At 34.6% G+C, this 21192-nt stretch overlaps 2 protein-coding genes across 5 annotated transcripts in view; one reads left to right on the plus strand and one right to left on the minus strand.

Moving 5' to 3' along the window:
- Positions 1–421: 421 nt before the first annotated feature.
- LOC100165323 (lipase 3) lies at positions 422–21077 on the minus strand. Its single transcript, XM_001952504.5, has 8 exons — positions 20016–21077; positions 6033–6237; positions 4826–4946; positions 3998–4244; positions 2645–2803; positions 2212–2296; positions 1967–2112; positions 422–1409 (listed from the first exon to the last, which is right to left on the minus strand). Exons 1-8 carry the CDS (start codon positions 20355–20357, stop codon positions 1170–1172), a joined length of 1545 nt encoding a protein of 514 aa, XP_001952539.2. The 5' UTR covers positions 20358–21077; the 3' UTR covers positions 422–1169.
- The window catches only part of LOC100163247 (lipase 3), a 35399-nt gene continuing 27706 nt past the window's right edge, over positions 13500–21192 (plus strand). For 2 of the 4 annotated variants that reach the window (XM_029491632.1, XM_003246778.4), the window contains exon 1: positions 16124–16503. Coding sequence is in view for 1 of the 4 variants with exons in the window: in XM_029491630.1 (XP_029347490.1) it covers positions 13515–13538 (24 nt within the window). In the remaining 3 variants the exon portion in view is untranslated. Of the gene's footprint in view, positions 13539–16122; positions 16504–21192 lie in introns of those variants that run through there. The other 2 variants (XM_029491630.1, XM_029491631.1) reach the window with 2 other exon arrangements.

The following is a 21192-nucleotide window of genomic DNA, read 5'->3' on the forward strand; positions in this document are numbered from 1 at the left end:
TAGTCGGTTCTATTCACACAGGCAACTTGAGACCGCTGCCATATGGTTCGCAGATGGTTACGAATTTTGTTCTTTCTTCCTATTGTCGTTTACGCGTTCGACGGCGTACAGCAATTTTCTTATCCCAAAACGTAAACCGCTACTTTTCCGCCAAAATCGACGTTTCCATTTACCACAAGTATATGTATAAAGATTTATATATTTATAGTTTTTAGATTTTGGTGACCCTTGACTATAAATATATATGTTTAATGTTTATAGACAGCAAATGTTTGACTAAACATATTATTATAACATAATAATAATATTATTCGTGATTATAATATTATCATTAAAAAATGCTATTTATATATAGAGGATTTCTTAATATTAGTTATTATAAAAAAATACATTTATATTATTTGAGTATAAAAATACGAAATGAATATTTAATTTTAATTTTATTCACAAAGAAAAATGTGTGTAGTTTATACAAGCGGAAGTTTCATAAAACAATAAAATGTAATACTTTAATAAAATAATAACAACAGTACTTTTTAATTATCACAATATGTATGGCTATAATCTTTTCACTCTACCCTTTTATAACGAACGGATTGAAGGTACAGATTGTGAAAACATTATCTACGCGTTCTATAATATTATAAATTATAATACATCAGTTTTTACAATAATAATAAAACAAAATGACAACTTTCACGTCTGTAAAAGTGTAAACGGCCTAAATAGTAAATACCGCAGACAGATATATGCTGCTTTACCTTGCAGCGTTAAGAGTTACAAAAACCTATAAGGGTTATCAAAATCTAAAAACTGAAATTTTCCGAGGCGGACAATGGAAATGTAATATATAAGTACAGTAGAACGTCTAACAAAGTATAACAAACTTTGATTTAACAACATTTTCGTCTTAACGAAATACTTTTGAGAGCCAAACCAAATTAGAACGGCAAATTTATTTAATTACATTTAACGAATTACTCTTTCTAATACGATTTCTTTTTTTTCCCCACGCGTGACTTCATATCATGGAAGTTTCACTGGCGGTACGGTATAAATAGAAAAGGTCGATATTGGCGGAAAACTTCGACGTCCCACCTGCGATGTAATCGCGCCCGTAATATGAGCGGTACGGGTCGGAGGCGGTCTGAACTCTCTTATTTTCAACGCTACGCCACGTCGGATACGATGTAATCCACGTGCACGACGTTCGCGTCCACTTCCGCAGACGGCCGCAACCCTACGTCCACGTACTTCCGGTCGTGCCTCTTCATGAACCCCACCAGGTCGTCGTAAACGAAGTTTTTCACGTCGTTCGCCCAAAGGAAGTCCAAGTGATTGAACTCCGGGATCGGTACGACCTTTCTCTCGGCCACGTTCGGCAGCTTGCCCGCCAGGACCTTGACGTCCTAAAAAGTACGCGCGCCACGACAATCGTGTGTATAATAATCATAATATTATAACGAATAAGGAAGTATGCTCAGCAATGTATGGAGTTAGGAAACTGTAGGTCAGGACATTTCAAAAAGCCACTTATTAAAATCTATACTTGTGTACTAGGCATATAAAACAAAAAAAATTAATTTATACTGTAGGTATGTCGTATGTGTGTTAGGTTAGGTTTAGTTTAGCAAATATTAACTGTGGGTCGGTCGGCTGACCTCTTGAACCCCCCTACCCCTAGATCCGCCACTGTATGCAACCAACATTAAACTTAAACCGACGTAACATGTATAAAACTATAAATATGCGTTCATCTCATAGAATGCACAAAAACAAGGCTATTCTGATGCGCGAACTAGGACGAAAACACGGGTCGTGTTGAGCACACTTCATATTCCTTATACAGTCGTAACTCGTAATACTATATTATTATGTATAATATTATTGCGTTCACAACGAAATATTTTGGGCGCGACGGCCGATGACTTCAACCCGCTTAAGAAAATTAATAATATTATTTTACCTCCACCGACGACAGCCAATCGTTTTGCGCGTGATACAGTGCCACGGGCACCGTGATGTTGGTCAGGTCATACGCCGGTGGTTCCGGTTGTCCGTACTTTTCCAAGTTTTTCTGTTTGTTGTAGTTGTACTGCCCGAACCATTGGTCTGTTGACATATTTTTGTGGTTATACGAAACGATACATAAATCAATTAATACATTATTATTATAATAACACGTAAAAATATTTAATTTACTCTACTTACCGCGTTTCATGAGCTGAGCGAAATGAGTGAGTTGACGTGCGGATGCGCCGGCTGGAGTGTGTGCTAAAATTATGGGCAGGATGCTCTGAAACGGTTTTACGAAAAAATGCGGTTTAGCCCATGTCTTAAGTTGTTTGCTGGTGGATGATGCACAAAATTATTTTTTTCAACGCGAACCACTCGTTTTATCAGTCGATTTTTGCATTTTTCAATATACCGTGTGAAATATATATATATATATAGGTACTTATACTGCAGGTATAGTCAATAGATAAAATCAATGACAACAATTTAAAAACTTTCCGACACACAAAAATCGACCGAGACAATGAGCGGCTCTCGAAGATAATATAAAATAATTAATATTTATTAAATATTAAAATTGTTTATATTGTAATAATAAATCGATGTTACTTTAGGTGCGCGCACGTACTTTGATCAATCGTTTCGAATCGTATCCGGCGTACAGAAACAACAAGTTGTCGCAAACACCTTCGGCCAGCGAGTTGGCTTCGCAAAACGTTTTGCCCGCGAACAGTAAAATCTTGCCGTTCGGCCTGAACTCGTAGTACCCCAGACTGTTGCACAACCACTGAAAACCGACCATATCCGTCGGGACTATATGAGTATAACATTTATAATACACAACAATCGGTGGTGTGAGGTACCAGAATATATTATATGATTTTAGATCAAGGCCGTATCGAGACATTTTTTTTTTTGGAGGGGAGTTCCAAAACATGTATATTGTAATTTTATTGAATTTTAGGTTTTGATATTTGGTCAAAAATAAGACGAATTGAAGAAATGTCGGGGGACTTGTTTTAGATAGGTATTATTTATTTCAACATAATACATTATTATGTTTGTGTTCGTTCATAAAATAATTTGTTTTTACCCTTAAAATAATAGTGGAGAGCATCGGCGTATATACATAATAATATAATACTGTTAACTTTATTAATTGTTCTATCTTCTATACGATTTTATAAATAATATAAACAAGATTATAAAAAAAAAAATTTATAGTCAGCGACTCTTTGTCAAATCCAATTTAAATAATTGAAAACAATACATTATGTTTCCAATAAAATTATCTGTTTTCTGTATATAGGTACTATATTTACATGTGTTTTTATCTAGTAGTCAGTAGACATTCGACAATCAACAGTCATTGTTTGCCGATTGCTTATATTATATTATATATTGTGTATAAGCGTATTGATATTTATGATTTGTTTTTACAATTGTTGTTTAAAATTATAATATAACGATGTAAAATATTCAGGTATAATATACATTAGCAATGTCAACATTTGTCAAAAATGTTTTTATGTAATTCAAGTACCATAAATTAGGTAATAAACTAATAATGCTGTTATATGAACAAGAGTGACTTATTCAAACATTATTTTGGTATCACAGAAATGGCCATTGGCAAGTGCGCCTATATGGTGGTGAGCTATATACGGTTAGGATGTTCAGTTGAACTTGTAATTTATGGCAATAAATAGTGATAACTGATTTAAGGAGGCACTTTTACGCAATTTTTTGGACATAAGTAAATCTTAAATTATTCATTATCCATAAAATGTTAATAATTTTATACATACGTTTAACTAGTATCAATTTTTAATTTTTCTTTTGTCAGGTTGTATCTGTACTCTGTAGTACCTACCTACTAAAATAATTAGGCAGTTATACATTTTCACTTTAAATTGATCAGATTACGTCGACCGCGCATCTTTGATAATTTCTATCACCTCGCTCACGCCGCCGTACTTACCGCCAACGGGTCCGCCACGGACGATAGGAAGGTCATGATCGGGCTCTTGACGTGGTTCAGGTACGCTATCGGAGCCATCGCTGACATCGACCGGACCTTGTCCTGGTACTCGGGTCTCTCCGAACACAGGACGTAAAATATGGCCGTTCCCATCGAGTGTCCCACGTAGTTCAAGTCTGGTTCGCCCGTCTTGTCCAGGATGTAATCGATCGTGTTGGGCAGGTCGATTGTGCCCATTTCGTGCCAGCTAAATAGGTAATAATAATATGTAATGATTGTGTAAAGGAGGGTTCACACTACACCGTGTCGTGTAAAATAATCACGGTTACCATAGTTACCAAACGATACCGCATAGTTGAATATATCATTAATTATTATATATTAATTATTGAATATATATTCAACTATGCGACAAAGTCTCCCCTCTTATGTGACAAAACGAATACGAGACAGGTACGGTATATCATATCGGTTTATTTACACACCTTACACGGTACCTATTATAATCATTATATTTTATGTATGGATATCAAAGTAATATAAAATATTATTATGCCGGCTTATGCTAGGTCTTCTAATATATCATAATATTATATTATATTGTATATGCATATAGTAAAACCTCTTTATAACGGAATCAATCGCAGGTTTTTTAGTTTTAAAGTATAGTTATGGACAGACCAAAATATACGGGAAATATAGGTTGCACGAGACAGCTGTTATTTTTCGTTGTAATAAAGAGATTTCTGTCTTATAGTTGGTTCGTTATAAGGAGGTTTCACTCTATATTATATTTACAGGTACCTATATTATTGTTATGTAATTCACCTGAAATCCCAAAACTTTTCCGGTTCTCTCGCCGGGTCTAGGGTCACGTGGTTTCTGGAGTACGTGTTTCCCCGGGAATTCGCAAGCCACACGTCGTATCCCGCATCCGACAGTATGAACGCTGAAAATACCGCGAGAGATCATCAATAACACTCGTAAAAATATAAAAAATAATACATAATAATTATACGTTAATATGTAATGTAACTGCAATTTCACGACAGTTACTCTTTCGGTCTTTCGGATTCGAATTAGGTCGTCGCGTCCCAGATAATGAATTTTGTACACAAGGTCATTTGTGTCCCGGGATTTCGAATGTAAGTTACCTAGGTACTGATATTATACTATTATGGTTTTGTGTCCGTATAATTATTATGGTAATTATGGTAATTAACAGGTAATCAAATAAACGAGTGTTTTATCGTTTAACATTTCAATAATAGCTGTAACACAAACTTTCATCTGGTAGGTACCTAATTATATATACCGTATATTATGTGTTTGTGATGTTAAATTAAATATATATACATATATAATTCCTATCTATATAATTATATTATATAATAATATGATTATGATACTCAGATTTTTAATGTAAAACGTATGGCTAATATTGAGTTTGTATAAAGTTTTAAAAAAATGTCATCCAAATACTCCAACGAAAAATGTGTTTGAACCCACTCCCGTTGATAAATAACATGAAATGTATAATTAACTCTCATTCGTGGCCCCAGAAACAGAGTTATTATATTATAATTATATATTGTTGTGCCTATTATCTACTCACTTTATCGTTACCTATCAATATTTTATCGAAACTTATATTTTATTCATTAGAAAAATATTACCCTCTCCCCTCCAATGCACATATAGGTACAATACCCGAACACGAGGACTGCCGCCAGGACTTAAGTATAACCGTACAGCATACGCAGGGAGATCCCCAGTAAAATCGGAGGTATGATACTCCGTGGATTATCCGAATCGGGTGACCTTGAACACGGTCTGAACTGAACAGTACCCACCCCGCGTACCGTACCCCGCCATCGTGGCAGTAAACGTTTTCCGAATACGGAAAAACAAGTTTCTAACATCATGTTGGTTTACGGGCTCGTCTCATAGGTTCAGACTTTAGCTCATAGGTAAACGTAAACCGAATCAGCTGATCGAGTTTCTATTCCATATTGTTCTGCGGTAAGATACTCACCTAGACTGCTGTTGGGTCCTGTGATCACCCAGTCCGTCGAACTGCACAGTATTCCGTGTTGGACCAGCACCGCTGGTTTCCTCGTGATGGCCGACAGGTCATCGTTTCGGCTGTATGGTATCCTGTGCAGCGTCAGGTTGTAACCGTCCTCCGTGATCACCGTGTGCCTCTCCGCCGGATATCCTTCCTGTCTGATGTAGTCGTCCTGTTAACAGAAAAGAGTTCAGGTGAGGAGAGATTTTTTACGCAGTCACGCGGACTTATATGTATAATGTAATGCAAATTACTGTATATAATATATAATCGATGAAAAACGGGAGGGGGGGTAATGAGTGTACTATACCGGTAAAGTTTTAAGTTTACATTCTATTGATGCACGAATGCACGAAGACAATACACACTATAACAGATAAAACCATTAGGTAAGTACTAAGTGTCTAAGTATAATATATTGTTCAAATACTATATATTTTATAATCCAAATACGATCACCCCGCGAGTACCTATGAGTGATCGTTTTCGTGATTTCATTATATATTTATATCTATATTATTAGTTATTATACTAGTTACTCGTAATGGCAGATCCAATAGGGGTTTTGGGGTAAATACCCCACTCCTCCCATTTATTTATTCTGAAAGTGTGCATGTGCGTTGTCTCACATTTTATAGTACAAATCATATTATTTATGTCTAAGTAGGTAAGTATAATGTGTGCCTATTTGTATTTACTTTTGTTTCTCACTGTGTCTTCGCTAAGACCATGTAGGTAGTTCTTATGTATAAACATAATATTATTGTATGTATTACATCCAGCCGCCCGAATAAGATACTTTGGTCGATATATTATTATATAATATGTAATATACAATGTAATATATTATACACTGTTAGCAGGGGCGGATTTACCCATAGGCCACCAAGGCACGTGCCTAGGGCGCAAAATTTATTGGGGCGCAATTTTTTAGTTAATTTTTACTTTTTAGGTTTTCATAATTTCATAATTTATTATATTTACCTAAATTTATATTTGATATTAATTTTTTTTTGTATACAAGTGCATGAAAGTGGAGAATGGCTCTCGTAGTCCCGTAGCAGTAACGTTTTAATTCATAAGCTATAATACCTCGCAGTTTGGGTTCAATCCTATTACCAGCGCGGGCTGCACCGCGCCGCCACGGCTAGAGGCTCGATAGCGGCACTAGACGAGGCAGTTGCCGGCGTTGCCTATGTTAATGCATGGGAGGTGGAATACGGGTGTGTGGCGTAAACACATACAATATTGTGAATGGCGCATGCGCAAAACGCCAGCCAAGGCAGTCAAATATACGGCCTCGGACCGCCGGGTACATTGTCATTTGTCATAGCCGCTCTACTAGTTAGGTGGGGGACCGCTCGCACAGTTCTTAGCAATTAGTAAATAAAATTATTTGTTATTAACTGGATTGACACGCCTCACCCTGCACTCGGCATTCTTAGAATACTGGAATTAATTCTGGAAATCAGATGTCTTGATAAAGTAATTAATAATAATAAACATTGCGACAACGCGCGACGCTGGCACTGTCGCCAGTCTCCTGCATAGTGCATACTGCTCAGAAATCTTATAGATTTTTATAGTTTATAGTTTATAGTTTTATAGTTTATAACTATAATTTTTATAGTTTATTTCATGAAACATTACCTCCCCCCCCGACCACCTCCATGGGAGCACGCCAATGAACGGGGCGATAGTGTAGTAATGCCTAGGGGCGGAAAAATGGTAAGTCCGCCCCTGACTGTTAGTATACGTTATGCGGTATAAGGCATAAGGTATAGCACTAAAGCCATTAAATTATTAAAAACGTTAATATAAAATTTGCCGTCCGATCGCATACGACTATACTGCAAATAACTAATAAGTACCTATACCTACGCATATTATTGAAATTGTATTTATTAACATAATATTATCGTTTAATATATTTACATATACGACTTCTTAAATTTATGAGAATTAAAAATAAATTCTTGACATAGAATACGATACACATTTTTATCAGGATGCATTACATGGATCGTTTGGATTTTTAGATCAAAATTGTCTGTAAAATCGGTCCTGGAACGACTGCAATAATAAATTTGCGTTGTATATAGTCTTCGCATCCATTCGCTAATAATAATATTTATCAAACATAAATAAATATTACTATTTATAGGTACCTATAGTATCAGCACCAGTTGCTGTTCGACTTGGCTACGGTTTGTTGATGTCCTTTCCATGCATTAGCACATACTCAAAATTTCAAATATTACTAAACAATTTCATTACTATAACATAAATAGTAATTTACAAAAATGTGTAAATTTTCGCGACCTCGCTACGGTGCAGCGTGCCATTCTCATTCTGCAATAATATACATAATACAGACATACAGCGACAAGGTCGCAAAAGGTCGAGACAGCAGGCTTTTTTAAAGTGTTTCTTTTCCACGCTCACGACCTTTGCCCGGCCTTATTCCGTTTAGACCAAGCATTATACGAAGCTCACCAGGGCCACTGAAAAATTCTATTAATTAACATGCTGGTGTTCTTCAATTGTACTCCTCGCGGATAAATAATATATTGTATGGCCGTGTGACAAAATAAAATACAGTAAGAGATAGTCGGTAAAAAAAAAAAATATTATAAAAAAATATTGGTGTCCTTATTTACACTGTTAATTTGTATAATTGAGGCTTCCTAAGCGCCACTGATTATTATTTATTACTGTCAAATAGATGCTACCAAATGTCGCTTATAACTTGCTTGAGATTTTATCCTGCAACCTACAAAAGTTGTTAATTTATTATATATATTTGTAACGAATACGGCCAAAAAATGTACTTATTGAAAACCGTATCCCGATATTTTTAGTAGGCAGGTAAAATATTTATTTTATTCAACCACTCTCACTTATAGACGGCGAGAGCTTTCGAAATGGCACAATATTATATAGTATGAATATTTTTCCAATTATTAAAATATTATATTACCTACATGCAGTATTGAGCGCCTCTTATAATAACTATCGTTTTGGGACGTTAAACCCGCAATCTGCACTGCGCTCGGATCTCGCGTGGCACAGAAAAATTCGTCGTCGCCCATCGCAAGCAAAATATAATTTACAAAATATATAATAATAATTATGTTTTCGTCGCGTGATCATTATGTTTAAATGTTTTTACAATAATATGGGTACATCATGTACATGTACCGTGTAATTAGTATACTGCAAGGCGGCGGCCGCGGTTTGAGCAACGCCGCGAAAGATTGCGAAAGCTGCGGCGGTAAGCCGACAGCGTATGTACATTTTCTGTATACAGACACCTGTAGCGATAGCGTTGGCATATTGCAGCGCGCGCGTAAGCTCGTAAAATTAACAACAAAACGAAAATAACAAAATTAAATAATTATTTAACACACATCCGCGTGATGGCCACGTAACACCGCGGTAATGATGATATATTATTATTGTTATTATTATGTACGAGGACGAGTAGATTTAAGCGCCTCCGCAATCACTCACCGTCGTTGCGCAGTCGTAAATTGTATACTGTGCAGTAGTGTTGTTAAACACAAGATGTACCTGGGTCATCTGGGTCTTGTAATTTTTTTATCGCACGGCCTCCCATTGTGACTCGACCGCGAGTATTACGGAGATAAATAAAATAACAATATTATATATAATTTCACAACAACGGCGGTTGACCGAATAATATCTGCTCAGACCGGCAGAGATATCTCGTCAAAAGGCATATTGGCCCTGGTCTATATAAGATCAAGACCAGCAAAAACGAGAGCGAACAAACTCGCGTTTCCGTGTATAGGTAACCTTGCGCTCAACTTATGCTAAACAATCAGCGGATCGCACATTATGATCGCATATGGCATCTAAATGTGAGGACCTGCGCACACCCGACCAAAACAACCCTTTCATAACATCGCCTCAACACGTATTAAAGGTACTGACGCATGACAATTGACAAATACTGCCCTCCACAGTATAGCAAATAAGAATTTAAATTCCATGGCATTATATATAACTAAAACAAGAATAGTAGAATAGTGGTAATCTAATATTAATCCAACCTTGATGTGGGAAATATAATAATAAATTAAAGAAATAGGGGTAAACAATTATTTAATCAATATAACCTATTCAGGTATTAAATTAATCAATAATAATAGTAAATTTAAATTAAGGATAAACATTTTTATATGCGATCATAATATGATTACTGTCTCATTATTATTATTATTATTATTATTGTTATTATGTTATGGTTGTGATTGTTGTTATAATTATATTTACAGCTATGTATACAAATCCGTGCATAAAATGTATAATAAATATAATTATTGTAATATAGACTCCCTACTCTCGACACAAGCTTTACTTATTGATAGGTATTAACTGGTAAATGTAAATTTTATTTAATGTCATAAAGTTGAATTATCAAGTAATTAGTAAACAATCAAACGGTTTAAGAGTGGTGGTCTACAATAATTAGTAATTATAAACAGCCCACGAGTTTGCAAACATTCGTTAAAAATGATTCCACGCCGATTTTCTATCGCCAAATACACGTCTTACATTTCCACAAAATATTTACCGTCAATTTAAAAGAAATTGGTCCAGCAGAGACCTATCATGTCTATATGTATTACAACTGACAATGAACATTGTAGCAAACTAGTAATAATTTTATTTTGGGGACTCCTCTGCCCGTCTTCCACGTCGTTGAGTTTTTCTCATCAATTTCGCTTATTGTTTATATATCGTAATATATTTAAAATAAATAAGAAAAAAGGAAGTTACGGAGATGACGAAGATTATACATAATATACAACAATAATAGTATATTATGTGTCATGTATAATCCGTCCACACCGTCCAGTCTCGAATCGCGTGGGATTTGGGGCCGGTCGCCACAGAGTCCACTGATTTTTCGCTGACGCGCTTATCCGTGACCCGGTGACCCCGTCTGACATTTGTATCGGTTACAATACACATTAATATTAATCATGTACGAGGTACCTCGCCTGTCTGTCTACACCATATTGGTTTTATGTTACTCACAGCTACCTATATGTAATAATATGCTACCTATATGATAGGAGGCCGATCGCGTACTGCCATTAAACTGCGGTTAATACCTAATCGTTATTTGACGACCGTGATACCATGAATAATATACCATTAACAACCGTTGAATAACCCTACGTACTGCACAATTATGATATTATACACATTATAATATTGTGCATGCGAGATGTCTGTTATCGGCTGTCATACGATGTTATATATTATGTAGGTTTGTGTACATATACGCTTAAAAAATATAGGTCAAATGATGCACAATACATTATACCATTAAATACTATTTATAATCAATGATTATACACTTTATAATATAATATATTATTACATACGTTATACACGACCGATTTTACATCAATTCAGATTCTCGTGGGCGTTCTTATATTTTTCTGAAAAACTAACCTGAGAAAATCTCAACCATGACAATTTTGAAGGAATGCACCTTGGTTTGATTTCCATCCAAACAGTGGAATATAATACGCATTGCATATTATAGTACATAAATGTAAAAAATCAAATTATTACTGTGAGATTAATCATATTTTGTATTCCTGAAACCCGCAGCTTATTTGCTCAAAATTCTATCAAATGTAAATACGAATGTATATTTTAGTGTATTATGTTTAAGCGTTTTAATGTTTTATACATCCTAATGTGAAACTTTTGTAACAATAAATTTATACGAATATATTAAATATTTAAATGTCTATATGTATCTATCCGATAATATTCCCTCCGAGATGCGAATAAAATTGTCAGGTTTTGAGTATTTTATAGAATTTTTTTAACAACTATCGTATCGTTGTGATTAAAATATGTATACCTACTCGTGATGACATGTACCAAATTTTTTTTTCATCTATTACACAGAAGTCTGAAGTTAACTACCATATTATGCTCATATTTTTTTACTTTTAACACGAAGTTATATTGTATATTTAGTTACCTTGGGTAGGTATATATTTTGATAATTATTTTTGTTCCGCGCGCAGTCCGTTTATATCGCAATAACGTGCGAAAAACCGCAGAGTATTTCGTGTTTATATCGCATACGACGCTTTCTCACGGCAAAAAATCATGACCGCAGTGCATATATATTATAGTATTATATACACAATAATATATAAACGCATACCTATTGCGAAGGGTTATCGCTATATATTTATATAATTCGCAATATCAGTCGCTATGCTTAAAATTTCTGGGCGTCCCACGAGTGATTTATTCATGTGTGATATATGAGTTTTAAGATGACCCGTGATATCCGCATGTGTTGTCTCCGTCTTACAAATGCATAACATAGCAAATTTTACTCTCAGTAGAACATGTGTAGCTCTGTTAATTTTAAAATTAGAGCGAATTGACCTCTTATAAAATCTAAAGGTAAGATTATTATCTAGGCAACCTGGGCTTTTTTATATCTTTTAACTCTAAAGCAAGTTATGAGTATTTTAAGATGTACAAACAATTTACAATTTTAAAATACTTATAATTGGCGTTAAAATTAAAATATAATAAAAATCCCATGGGGTTACCCAGATAATAATCTTACCTTTAGTTTTATAAGTGGTTAATTCGCTCTAATTTTTAAACTAACTACGGAGCTACATGTGTTCTGCCGAGCGTAAAATTTTCCATGTTATGCACCTGTAAGACGGAGACAACACATGCGGGTACACGTCCTCTTTAAGAGTCTTCACTATAAGGTTTATGGGAATATGCTCGATGATGGTTTTAATGCGACTTTATGGGGTCGTGTCGCCAGATAATTTCGGACGAATTAGCCCAAGCACGTGCGTATATAATATACTTAGGCACCTATAATCGCGTATAACGTGTATAGGTTACGTGTATTTTAACATTCGCGGTTCACGGACGCAGACGATAATATCGACAACGACATGTATATTATAATTTATATTATGTATATATCATACAATAATAATGATGTATAATTATTAATATTATATATTGTTATTATACCTCAAAGCCGCGACCGCTGGAGACATCGTGTCAAGGTCACCTGGTGGTAATGACCAGTATAATAATATCGTTGGCTCATACACATATTTTATTACGTACGAGCAGCGTGTATATACGAATATACCTATGCAACGGGTATCTATCAGCCTTATGTATACAATATATACGTAAGTAATTTGGTATTACGCAGGGGTACGAATTATATAGTAAGGTATATTGTAAGATTCGCAACATTCGCGTTTAAGAAAGACAAAAATTGAAAAATTAAAATACTTATTTCTTATCAGATAATCAAAGCGAGCACGTGCGTAAAACAATGACAAAATACGAGTACTTGGCCTGCGATTATGGCATGCAGCAGTGGTGAGGCCGAGACAAATGGCTGAAGACACAATAATAATAGTAAGTGATATTATCGTGTATATTTTTTATTTACCAGGCTGCAGCAGACAGATTAAAATATTCTATTAAATTAATTAAATTATATTTAAGCAACGAATTTATTAAAACCAATACTTAATGATGTGTAAATATTATGATTTTTTTTGTGTCTGAAGTCACTTTTTACTAAAGGAAAAATGTGCCGATTTATAACTCCGAGGGAGGATTCTGGAATCTAATTGGATCTAATTTGTAATTTATGGGATTAAATTTGGAAATTCTTTTTTGCTTGCCAAAATAAGAAATAAGAAACGGAACAAAAATATATATTTAACTCAAAATCAGTTTTTGACTAAATCGATCTTTTCTTTGCTCTAATTCTGAGACCAATTATCGTGTAGTGTGTAGACTTTAACTTACAGTAGGTAACTACATTAGTTTGATATTTTTACCAAATATTTTAATAGCGGATTAGAGAGAGACAGACCGCATCAGACTATTACTTCGGTATTTACAAAAATTATCTATAACAGTAGTATTTTTTATTTAGAAAGCCCTTTACCCCCGCAGAATTCTACCCTGAATCCACCTATGCCATGCCGCCATATGCTGGCTATCTACATAATATGTACCTATATATTATTACATATGCAAGCATAGCATTTATTTTTCTATGGCCAGCTAGACATCTACTATACAACTGTAAAAGTTAAAATAATATCACATCCTTCCCCGGTGTGTGCGTTAAATTTGTAAAAATTTAAAAAAAAAATGTCCATATTTTATTTTTCACCTTGGTACTGCACGATTGGACCGAATGAATAATATAGTCTCTGCGACGGGTCATTGCAGACTCGGACGACATTCAACCTATAAACAAGCAAATATGTATAGATTTTTTTCTTTGTTTGTGGTCTTGTGGAGTCAGCAAAATAAATAATAATTTTATATTATTTCTCTAGAAATCTCTAGAGAAATACAACGAGTACCTACTAAACACATGGTGTGTGGTGACAATAATTAATAACCATAAGTTGTACACTTATAATCTAACTATTAACCGGTTGGTATTGCAATTGAATAAACTGGTGTACGTATATTGTATACATATTACCTACAAAATATGAACTAGATTGTTTTGTAAATATTACAAAAACAAAAACATTCGACTAACCGAAAACAAGAAATACTTCTTTTTATTCCTTTTCCTACGTAGCATAAAAATGTAATTTTCAATTAGATTTATCTTACATTTGATGTTTGTGTATAATTATATTCATGTTGATAAAAATATAGTTGAAAATAATATAATCACTAAACAGTAAACACGTATTTTAAAGTGTTAAGACGAAGTAGTTAGCCATATGAGTATATGACAACATGACGTTTCGGTACTAAGCAGACGGCTGAGATAAATAAACTATGTATGACGTGTGTAAATAATTATATTTAGAACCTTAAACAAAACCAATCGAATATAAAAAAAAACATGTCGGTAGCTATAGATTAAAAAAACATAACAGCTATAGAGTCGTAGAGTTCGACCGAATTTTTCCAAAACATCAACTTCGCATATTATAAATAAATGTTACTCTGTACAACTAAACTTATTTAAATCGAAATTTAAATTTTACTTTGCAAGCGTCTAAGTCTACGAAATTATTCTTAAATGAACATTGAACACTATCACTGAGTATCACTAATATTATTATTAAAAAAAGTATTGAATTATCTAGAAAATTTTGGAATAATGTAAGCAAGTACGTGAATTCCTGACATATTATATTCATAGGCGCAAATTGACTACATTTTTTGGGGAGACTCAAGCCCCCCTCCCCATTGGCCATATTGCTTAGTACCACAGAATATAGAAATTAATACTAATTACTAGATTTTGAACTGGGGGGGACAGATATCTAATTAGTAATATTACTAATTAGTGTAGTAACTGCAGCCTTACAGGTTTCCGTTCAAACGCCCCCCCCCCCCCATAATCAAAGCCTCTCCCACCACAATATAAAAATAAAAATAAAAATTATATTTTGTTATTAATTGCACATTTTGTGAAGGCATAATTTAGCCCCCATAAAATTCTTTTAAATCTCTAACCATGTATGGAGTGAAAATACCTACCTATTGATATTTACGCAACGATATTGTATTATAGACTATAGTCTATTATTTATCCACTGGTTTGGCAAAACTATGCCGCGCGATGATGATAAGAACTCGCGGATTGTGCGTAACAACAAAATATAACATAGGTATACATGCGTGTTAATATATGATATTATATATACATAGTAATATATAATTGCCGGTAAATTAACAGATAAGCTATAATAATAATAATAATAATAATAATGAATAATATAACAATAACAGCGTCATTATGTTACCACACAACCTATACCTATGTAGTATGTAGTATATAGGTACTATCCATCATGAGCATATAAGACGCGTATATAATAGCTTTGCAACTATTATTTATTTTCGATGCATAATAATAATAACGATTATGATAATAAATTAATAACATTAAAAACCGTGCGCCGCCGTATAGTCAACAATAAAATTTATTAATCTAGTTGTATCGAAACGCTGACGAGACCTAACCGACGCGGACGGACCTGTTGCTCGCTCGCGACCACGGCTGTGCGTCATTATAATAGTACGCTCAACTCGAACGTTGGTCCCTCGATCGCGAGAAAACCGGTCGCTTCAGTCACCGCACACCGGAAAACAACCACCGTCGTGCGCGTCTCGTTTTCGCACACGCGTCTTAGGTGAAAACTATAGATAACAATATTGTCGTCAGCCCGCCACCGCCGCTGCAACCGCGTCAGTCTTCAGCGTCATCCGAACGGGTCGTTACCGCAGGAATCCGGCGGCGGAGTTCGAAAAAATCGGATTCCTCGTTTTCCGTATGTCCATCGTCTCGTTTCACACGTGACCCATACCTGTACTAATACCGTCTGGAGAGGTGAGCGTCTGTCGACGATCTATCTTTGTAATATTATTTAATATTTTACATTAGGTACCTATATAAAAATGAGTATGTTTGTTCGTCATTTATAGACTTAAAAATAACTGGATCGTTTTCAATAAACCTTTTTTTTATTATTTACTATAATTTATATACTTGGCCTTTTTTTTAAATTTGTTCTATAAAATGGTTTAATTTTAATGTACAAATAAAGTTCTTACATACTCTGGAGAGTTTCAACTACACTTCAGGTAGGTTGTAAGTATCATAGAAGTAGGTAGTACTGAAGTAGACCTGGAAGAGTTTACAACATATCAATAGATTATTTGATTCCTGGGGGTAGGTTTTCAGTTTTTTTCCAACCCATATAGGTCTATAGGGTGACTTACATACACAAAATCGAATATTTTTATGTTGGTATTTAGCGTTGTCATTGATTACAGATAATAAAATAGTTATTATGATTGTTTATAATTGCCTATAGTATATTATATTTTTAGTTTTAGTCTAATAGGTATTCCATATAAATGTAAATTTGAGTAACAGCTTTTATTATATATGAGTCAATATGACGTATGGTTGAGAATTATATACTAAACTCAACTGATTTTGGCAAAAAACAATTGAGAATATATTTTAACAAAAGAAAAATATAAATCATAGATGGATCATACAGATCTGTATTCTGTAATCAGCTTTTACTGATATTATTAGTCGGGTTATATCTAAATGACACATAAATGCAAAACAGCAATTTTTGACCAAGGCCATATTTTTCACAAATATTATTTGGGATCCCGGATGGATCGTATCTAAGAGTATTAGAATACAAGCCATTATAGTAACAGCTACAAAAGGTAAAGTGTATACGTCTGATGCTTTAGGATCAAAAAATATTCGACCGATTTTGACAGTTTAACGAAGGTTAATAGATTGAACAGCCAATTATTTTAGGGGCTCATACCCACTGATAATAATATGAAAATCATAACCACATATTTCTGCTTAATAATATTGGTTATTGCACGTTTTAAAAAATAAAGTTACTTATTAGTTATTACTTTCTGACACAGCTGGATTGCCCATCTCGGTTTCATTTAACGCCGCGTAATATTACTAATATAGTATAATAATTTATAATATAGGTACGTTTTCATTTCGTCGTTAGCTGCAGGAGGTTAGCTTCACAATCGTCATCGTTCCCGTTATAGCTGTATTATAGGTACATTTTACTAGGACCTACTATACCTACTTACTGTATAACATTTTAATGATGATGACATATTATTTGATTGTTACTGTCACCTGTTGTACCTACGGGCTACGAGTCGAGTTGTTTAATTGGACATCAATTATTGCAATTTCACGATTCGTACCGTATTAAAGTGCAGTAAAGTCGCTCCAAGTTATGAATAAAACAGGGGTGAGATAAAACCCAACAAAATTTTTGTATGAATTGCTTTTTTTTTATTTAGTTAAGATCACCAAACATTTAGATTTGACTCTCCCCCCCCCCTTCAACAAAAATCTTCTAAATTCTAAGTTCACCACTATTTGTATATTATTAATCACTAATCTTTCTAATATTTTATTATAATATATACGCTGCATATCAGCCATTATAAGTAATTTTCGTACTATTGGCACGAGAAACGAATTTTATTGCGGGGTCTTAGCCATTAGGTTATTTGTTTTAACGTTGAAACAACTATACTATAGAAGTACCTATAAGTAGATTGGTATTAACTATTTAGGTGACAAGTAGCGGTGGTAAGATATTATTTCGGTTTAAATTTTAAACATAAAAATACTAAAGTCAAGAATTTAGCTAAATACATTGTGTTTTTTACAAAGTTTATTTTGTTTAGGTAATATGCACAATGTCTACAAAGTATCATTAACTATACAAAATTCGATAGGTATTATGCAGTGTCATTACGATTTCTCAGAATGGTCAAATCGATATGATAATGTTTTGTTATCTCCATTGCTATCTATAACATGTATGGAGTGTATTCACTATAATATGCGCGTCAGTGGTACTATGTATTAAACTTTGCACCAATAGGTACGATTTATTTTAAGGACATTTTACAATGAATAACATGTTGTGTTTTGACAAATGTAATACATTATTCAAGATTATTATAATTCTACTTAGTATTGTTTTCGTAATATATTATATACATTGTATATAAAAAATATGTTATTCGTAGTGTTTTTTTATGATGACACTTTAAAAACCAGCTTATAAATTTCCTAGGTAATTTAAATTGATTGAATGTAATTTAAATGTATCTTTAGAAAATTCTTAACTTATATTCATAACATTTGCCCTTGTTCACTCTGATAGAGATTTAGGTGGCTCTATTATTAGAGCGTGGATACATTCATGTCTTATAATGAATCAAACAAAATCAAATAAATCCGTGTAAAATTAAATTTTGGTCATATTTTCGACCTTGAATATTTATATTTGTGTATTTTTGAATGGTCGAGTCTGGTTCCAAGCTTATTGAATATTGATTTCGTCTTATTACACGTGCATGGGATATTTATTTCCTATTACTACAATCGGTGGTTTTCATTTGGGAAATTACCCAAGATCGTAAATTGTTTGTGCTAATTTATACATATATTTTTCCATTTTAACGAAATTTATAATTAAATATAATATGTCTAATGTATCGTTTTGCCAAACGTTATATGTATACGGGATACCTAACATATCTAATAATATTTTATTCTCGTTTTAAGAATTACATAAAAACCTAAGGACTTATGTCCACATGCATAGTCAATTTATGTGTGACATAAAGCATAGTTTAACATATCTCATGTGACACATACTTGACTATGCATACGGGCATAAGATTAACTGAACATGTTTTTTTTTCATTATATGTACAAAAAAATCGCTCATCCTTAAAACTAGTATTTTTTTTCCAAGAAAAAAATCAAAGATCTATTTATATGCTATTTGTATGATAGGTATTAACCATTAGGCTAAGTATGAAAATGGCGTTTTCAAACACGATATATAAACTGTCAAATAGACGATAATATATCGGAAAAATATAGACATACATTAATTTATATATAATAGCTATATATAGCCATATAGGTAATATTATTCTCTAATTTCGTCATCAGGTTTCGTGAGTAAAATTAAACGTACATTTTACCTATAGTCTTGAGTTTAAGTTTATATTTGTTTTTCTTTGTACACGCGTATTGTGGAGTGCAGTATAAGTACTGTTTATTCGATCCAATCTTAAAGACTTTAGCTACTAGGTATACATAACAAAATTTAAAAACCAATCTACCCAATCGATATATTCTATTCTACTCAAGTAAATGTTGGGTCATTCGACTCATTCGACTCTGTGTCTACCGTATGTTATATCGCGTGCACAAATATATGATACATTAAGTATACTATGTCTACGAGAATATGCGTATTGCACTGACGGTGCATCATTGCATTTTGCTGCAGTAATATGACTTACCGTTGTGGCCGGCAAGTAGATCTCGTTCGCGTACTTGGCCGTGCCTGGCCACATGGACTGCACGTCCAACTTGTCGTGCAGGGCCCTCCAGTGGCCCATCACCGGGTTCGCGTTGGACGTCGGGAAGCGACGTCTGCGGGTGGTCGTGTGCTGTGGTTGGCCGTCGGCCTGTCGCGTCCACACCCTGCGGGGCAACACGCCGCCGCTGGCCAACACGTGCAGGTAGTTTGGCCGGTCACCGGTCTGTCGCCACTGCTGCAGTCGGTGGCCGGAGAACACCGCGTGCCGTTGACCGGTGGCCAGGGCCGCGTTGAGCAGCGCGGCCAGCATATAGTAATGCATCGCGGGCCGATTGCGTATTATAATAATATTATATATGAGTATATAGTATTACGGAAGGGATCGACGTCGAATTTTATTATTATTAAGATAATCAAAAACAATATAATATATTACGAGAGATGCGGACGTTTTATCGTTACGGTAAAGTATTATTGTGCTGACGATGGTGGCGGCGGAGGTGGCCCTGTCGATGGCCGAAACTTACCGGCGAACGAAACGTCATTTTTTTTCGCCCTGCGTCGGATCGTTGGATCGTACCCAGAGTGGTCGACGACGCTCGGCGGACTGCGACGTGAACCCGGCGCACAAACTATAACTCCGCACTTGTCTGAATAATATAATAATGTATGTCAGGACATGGCAATCGCCGCTGTCGGATACATTATATATAAGTAGTGGTTTCGCGGCACTCCGCGGCTTGGCGTTCCGCCGCCAATGCGGCCGCTTCGACCTTGCGCCGCCGCCGCCGCATCACAGCATAGCTCCAGCAGTGTCCCACTACGCGCGACTAGCGGTGCGGAGACATTATCTCGGACGAGGCAGCATTATAATATATTATTATTACAAAGATTTCGTCGTTCGATCAACTATCACCGGCGCCGGCGTTTATTTCGATATAATAATATACCTATCGATGTAATAATACGATCTAGTAAATGACAATATTACATACCTACCTGCTAAATATCAAATTATTATGTTATAATATATCGTTGTGGGCTTATAATATTATAATGTAGTTATATAGGCACTATATTATGTAGGCACTTTGGTCGCTGTCGTTGCGCATCCTTTCACCAGTTTGCGCGGACGAAGAAGGCGCTTGCTATATTAT

The sequence above is a fragment of the Acyrthosiphon pisum genome, chromosome A3 (genome assembly GCF_005508785.2).
Source record: "Acyrthosiphon pisum isolate AL4f chromosome A3, pea_aphid_22Mar2018_4r6ur, whole genome shotgun sequence".
Classification (NCBI taxonomy): Eukaryota; Metazoa; Arthropoda; class Insecta; order Hemiptera; family Aphididae; genus Acyrthosiphon; species Acyrthosiphon pisum.

Excerpts from the sequence above, each read along its gene's own strand:
- LOC100165323 (XM_001952504.5), bottom strand. The coding sequence starts at position 20,357 with ATGCATTACTATATGCTGGCCGCGCTGCTCAACGCGGCCCTGGCCACC. Across the intron at positions 4,245-4,825 it reads GAAAAGTTTTGGGATTTCAG|CTGGCACGAAATGGGCACAA; the intron begins GTGAATTACATA and ends TTACCTATTTAG. Across the intron at positions 1,410-1,966 it reads ATTGGCTGTCGTCGGTGGAG|GACGTCAAGGTCCTGGCGGG; the intron begins GTAAAATAATAT and ends CGTACTTTTTAG.